This window comes from Hippopotamus amphibius, chromosome 7 (genome assembly GCF_030028045.1).
Source record: "Hippopotamus amphibius kiboko isolate mHipAmp2 chromosome 7, mHipAmp2.hap2, whole genome shotgun sequence".
Taxonomy (NCBI): domain Eukaryota; kingdom Metazoa; phylum Chordata; class Mammalia; order Artiodactyla; family Hippopotamidae; genus Hippopotamus; species Hippopotamus amphibius.
In genome coordinates, this window is record NC_080192.1 from 86762186 (window position 1) to 86768193 (window position 6008).

General features: G+C 42.3%; 1 protein-coding gene across 6 annotated transcripts in view; it reads right to left on the bottom strand.

Moving 5' to 3' along the window:
• Window positions 1-4924, bottom strand: part of ALMS1 (ALMS1 centrosome and basal body associated protein) — a 186152-nt gene extending 181228 nt beyond the window's left edge. For all 6 annotated transcript variants that reach the window (XM_057740852.1, XM_057740857.1, XM_057740853.1 and 3 more), the window contains exon 1: window positions 4620-4924. In XM_057740852.1, the coding sequence (XP_057596835.1) occupies window positions 4620-4919 (300 nt within the window). In that variant the 5' untranslated portion in view covers window positions 4920-4924. The remainder of the gene's footprint in view (window positions 1-4619) is intronic.
• Between the last annotated feature and the right edge of the window lie 1084 nt (window positions 4925-6008).

Consider the following 6008-nt stretch of genomic DNA (forward strand, 5'->3'; position numbering starts at 1 on the left):
CATATTATATGATTCCATTTATATTAAGTGACCAGAATAGGCAAATGTAAAGAGAGAGAAAGTAGATTCATGGTTGCTTAAAGGAATGGAAACTAGAAGGGTGATAGCTAAAGTACACAGGGTTTCTTTCTGAGGTACCGAAAAAATTGTTCTAAAATTGTGGTGACAGTTGCACATATCTATTAATAAACTGAAAACCACTGAATTGTTCATTAAAATTCAGGGTAAATTGTATGGTATTTCAATTATATCTCAACAAAACTGTTAAAAATGTTTTTAATAAGCCAGTTAAGCATTCAGCACGTTAAATAAAATTAAATAAATCAAAATAAATCTAGAGAAACAGTAAAAGATGAGAACTGAAATTACTGAATTAAATGATGACAAGCAACAGAATTAAACTTAAATCTAAGAGCTGCTTCCTTGGATAAAAAAAATTAACAAAACAAATACATAGCTAGTCAGATCAAGAAAAATAAAACATAATTATATAAAATCAGGAATGAGAAATGGAAATAACCACAAATGCAATGGAAAAAAATAAAGAATACTAGGTAACACTCCATTATAATTAACTAGAAACCCTTGCTGAAATGATTTTCTAGAAAAATCATAAATTACCAAAATTAACCCAAGAAAAGTGAGAGTATATACAGATTATAACCCAAAAAGGAATCCAGGGACAGTAGTTTCACCAGTGATTATTTTTCAAACAGGCAAGAAAAGCTTATATTATACTGTTCCAAGACATAAAAAAATAAAAATCTTCCCAATATCTTGAATAAAAACACCATAATTCTGATCCTAAATTTGACAAAGAAAGGTCAAGAAAAAAATTTTTTAAACTTAAAACCATTACCATTTATCAAATATCTACAAATAAAATCCAGCAGTTCTTAGCAAAAAGACACACTGTAACTGATAGTTTTTATCCTAGGAGCACAAGAAAGGATCAATACTAAGAATAAGATCTGTATTAATAGACAAAAAAAGATTAAGAATTGTACAGTGTAGATAAATTTGGAGATGGGGAGCAGGAAGGTGAAAGGATTCAGGCCTGTGTTCTCTCCTTCTAGGAAATGGTAACCTGCTGATAGGAGAATGCTGAACAATGCATGAAGGCTAGAGGATAAGAGCAAAAATGCAAAAGCAGCTGAGGGAGGAAACAAAACCATTTTCAAGCACTGTTGACGACCCAGTTAAAAGTTGGAGACCAAGTGGTCAAAAGGTGCAAACTTCCAGTTATAACTACTAGGGGGACTTCCCTGGTGGCACAGTGGTTAAGAACCCGTCTGCCAATGCAGGGGACACAGGTTCAAGCCCTGGTCTGGGAAGATCCCACATGCCCCGGAGCAACTATGCCCGTGCACCACAACTACTGAGCCTGTGCTCTAGAGCCCGTGAGCCACAACTATTGAGCCATGTGCCGCAACTACTGAAGCCCACGCACCTAGAGCCCATGCTCCACGACAAGAGAAGCCACCACAATGAGAAGCCCATCCTCCGCAATGAAGAGTACCCCCGCTTGCCACACTAGACAAAGCCCGCAGACAGCAACGAAGACCCAACTCAGCCAATAAATAAATAAATATAAATAAATAAACATTTTTAAAAAATGATAAGTACTAGAGATATAATACCAATCTACAGAATTGAATTATTTTCCCTAGCACGGTTCAGAAATGTAGGTTTAGGAATTACAAGTAGAAGTGTTTGATATGGTCCATGTTGAATGGTCTGCACAAAGGCAAAGGCTCACTTCCTCGAACTCTTAAAAAAAGACTTGGTTGTAAGGCTGGTCACACTTTGCATTGCAGTCTCATGCCTTAGCTCAGTGTCATTAATAGGACTTGCAAACTTAATCAGCACCTCAGAGATCATCACTAGAACATCCTTATTGTCTACTAAGAGATACCTGTACTAAGCGATACATGAGAGTGAATCAAATACTACAATTTTGTCATTTAACTTGAGACTAGACTGAATGAAATTAATGCTTCCTACTATTTGGTGTCTTCCTTTGAATACACAGAATTAAATACTACACAACAAACTCATGTTCAAAAATGTTATAGTTCATGCATTTCTAGCAGAAACATATGAAAGTTTCTCCTTTAAACATTTTCCAACTTATACCAGTAAATCTTAATATATTAGTGAACAAAAAATTTATCTTAATACTCTGTATATCATCTTAAAACTACCTTTAATACAGCACATCACTCAAAGCTTCATATACCCTCCAAGGTAAACAGGAGAATATCTGATTTCTCTCAAAAATAAAAACAAAACACCTCTACAGAAAACACACTCTGAGCTCTAAGAAGCAATGTCTTCTATTACACATAGATAGACCACTGTTAAACAGGATAATAATTTTTTCACATTGGCTATAATAAGAGGTAAAGTGGTTTAATTAAAATCTTCTAGGAATATTAAGTTTAAATATTAATAGTTATTGAAACAAGTCATAGAACAAAATTAAAGTTAGAAGACCTCATCCACAAGTGCAGCTTTAATTATGGTCCATATGTAGATAACTTACAACTTGAAATGTCCAGCCCAGACCCCTCCTCTGATCTCCAAAAGCAAACCTATAATCTTAACACCCATCTCAACCATCCCATCACCCCACCCCATGGCCACCAGCCCTACCATAAACCTGAGCATATTTCAATATTTGGCACAATCATTTATCCAATAACCCGACACCTTCTTGCCCTCGTGTTCCACATCTAACCCATTATTAGTGTAATAATAATGTAAAATTAGTGTATTAGTGTGATTATTTTACCTCTTAACTATCTCTCAAATCAGTCTACTTTTTTCTATATCCACCAACACTTCCCTATTCCAAAATATCATCATCATTTGCCTGGCAATACTGCAATGGCCTCCTAATTAGCATCCCTGACTTATTATTGCTGCTCCCCACCCCACCCTGCTGTCAAAACTGTTCTCTACTCTGCTACAAAGTATCTTTCTGAAACACAAATCTTATCCTATACTCCTTTGTTTAAAACATTTTCAATGATTTCCCAGGATAAAGCTTCCAAATCCCTGGCACAGCACACAAAGCCTTGAAGTCTGTGCTCAACTCATACTGGCTTTTGGTTCCTTGAAAATGACATGCTCTCTCTTACCTACCGTACCTTTCCATGTGCCTTTCCATCAGCTGGAAAGCTCATTCCTTTTCCCTTTACCTAGTTAATTGTAACCTGTCTTCAGATCTCAGCTTGTCACAACTTCCCCAGCTTCACTGACAAGATCAGATTCCCTTACTGAATGTTTTCAAAGCATGTTAGCACACATCAGTTTTATTTTTGTGACCAACTGAATTTTGTGTGCCTCCCTCTCTAGACTGCATACACTAGAAAAGCAGAGACAACAAATGTTTGGGTTCACCAAGGTTCCAGAGAACCCAGCACAACGTGTGGCCCATGATGAATGCTCAATAATATATGCTCAATGAATTGAGTACCAACTGGAATATTTACCAGGCAAAACAACTACTACTCTTTAATGATCAACAGTCTACAGCATCAATGTCCAGTAGAACTTTCTGTAATGATGAAATTATTCTATATCTGCACTGTCCAATTACATAGCCACTAGTCAAGTGTGGCTACTGAGCACTTGAAAAGTGGCTGGTACAACAGAGGCACTGAATTTTTTATTTTATTTAATTTTAACAAATTAAGGTGTCAGGAGCCACACCCTGCTATGACTACTGTATTGAACAGCACAGATCTATATATAGTCTTTGTCTTTTCAATTGTTGTACCTTGTTGTTTCACTCTGCAAGTTGACATCTTGTCTAAGGAGCAGTCCCAGACAATAAACCCTAGGTTTCTTTTTGTCCCCACAATGTACCTTTCACAGAATAGAAATTTAATAAATGTCTGATGACTAGATATCCGAATTGTATAGCAAACCTTTCCTTTCCCCCTGAAAAGGAATCAATTAAATGCAGTTATTTTCAAAATGATCTTTAGGAGCCAACCATAAAATCAGCTCTTTCTAGTTTTGCAGACTGTTGGGAGCTGCAGCATAAGCCTCCTGCATTTCTAAGCCCCTCCTACCGGCTGGGGACCCCTTTATTGCTACAAACAAGAGTCCAGGGAAGCACAACTGGCAAGGAGCCTCCAGAGACTAACTACTCGGGTGGTAATCCACACTGCTCCCGCCCTTCAGGCAAACTAATCTCCTAATTGTCGGGTTCCCAACAACACAGTCCCTAGGCAACCACTCTCTCCACTCCTACAATGCCCTTTCCCCTGCCTCAGGGTATAAGCCCCCATCTGCTCCCAAAAGCGTTTCTTAACCACAATACTGGCTCCTCTGAACATGTGGCTTAATTCAAAAAGCCCGGTGGGGAAAAAGAGAGATCTTTGCCTAAAAGATGGGGAGACTTTAAGCAGTCGGCCAGAAACCTGCAAGAGTCGGGGCCCAGGAGGCGAAATGGCCCCTACAAGCCTTTAAAAGCAGGCGTACTATTTGTCAGGCACCGTGACAGGCAGCGAGTAGGAGGCAGCCGGCAGGAAGAGGGGGCAGAGCGCTCAGGGATCACCCATCACCCTGCCCGACGGCGGCCCACACCTCTCCCCGGCCCGGCTCACCTTCCCCGGACTGGTCAGCTCGCCCTCCAAGTAGCGGTGCCTCGGAAGCGATGCCGGAGGCAAAGTCCCGCCGGGGTGCGCCTGCAGCCAGGCCTTGGCCTCCTCATCGTCCTCGTCGTCTGTACTCTCCCGACGCTGGCTCTCGTAGTTAAAATCCGCGTCCGGCTCCCGCGCCTCCTCTTCTTCCATCTCCTCCACCATCACCACCTCGTTCTCGTCCAAGTTCCCCGCCTCCTCCGTCTCCTCCGCCTCCTCCTCCTCCTCGAGCTCGCCCGGCCACGGCAGGTCCTCAGGCTCCATATTGGCGTCTGGCTCTAGGAGGCAGAGGAGGAGGAGGAGAGGGGAGGGGTGGGGGGAAGGGAGGGGAAGAGAGCCGACCGGCGGTTGTGGCCGCGCGCAGGCGCGAAGACCGCCGACGCCTCGCGCCCTGCGCCGCGTCGCGCAGAAGGGGCGGGGCAGGGAGTGAGCGCGCGTTGCTAAGGACGCCCCGCGGGGCGGGCGGGAAGGCCGGAGGTGCAGCGCTGCACACAGGCGACGCCGACGCCTCGCCCCCGTCACGAGCTGGTATCTTGCTCACAGTACTGTAAGCTCACAATAAACCCGGACTGGGCTCCTGTCGGAAGAGGGGAGAATTTAGTCCTCGGCTGGGCAGGGCCGAAATTGAATTTTGCTCCTGCACCGAGGGGCGATCAGACCCTGGAACAAACCCGAAATAATCAAACCTGCAAATTATGAAATTTTAAAGGTTGAGTGCCTAATGTATGACAGGCTATGTCATGGGCACTCGAACCTAACAGTGGGAAAGTGTCAGAGGCAGTAGAGGGCTTAAGTAAGAAATGGGCTCTGATATGAGAAAGATGGGAGTTTGAATCTTAACATGGCCACTTAAAGCAGTGAGACTAAGCCTCTGGGAAATGAGGGTAATAGGCCCTCGCATAGGATGGTTGTGATAATTAAGGGAGTTAACCAATATGAAGGACTTAGTGGTAGGTATTATTTGTTGATTATTGTACAGTAACATTAAATGCTTACAGTTCTGTGAAACAAGTATTATTACCATTTTGTATTTGAAGAATCTAAGGCTCAGAAAAATAACTTGCCCAATGTCTCTTACCTCGTAAGTGGCTGGCAGTGCCATCCAGGTCTTCTGTAAGTCCAGTAATTGCCCACACCCAGACCTATCAGCTAATAAAGGATAAAAGAGCAAGTATTTATACTGATAGTACCTATGTTTGGGGGTTAGTCAATGATTTCAAAATGCTTTAAAAACAAAAAGAATCCGCCTGCCAATGCAGGAGACTAGGGTTCCATCCCTGGGCCGGGAAGATCCCACATGCCAAGGAGCAACTAAGCCCGTGAGCCACAACTACCGAGCCTGTGCTCTAGAGT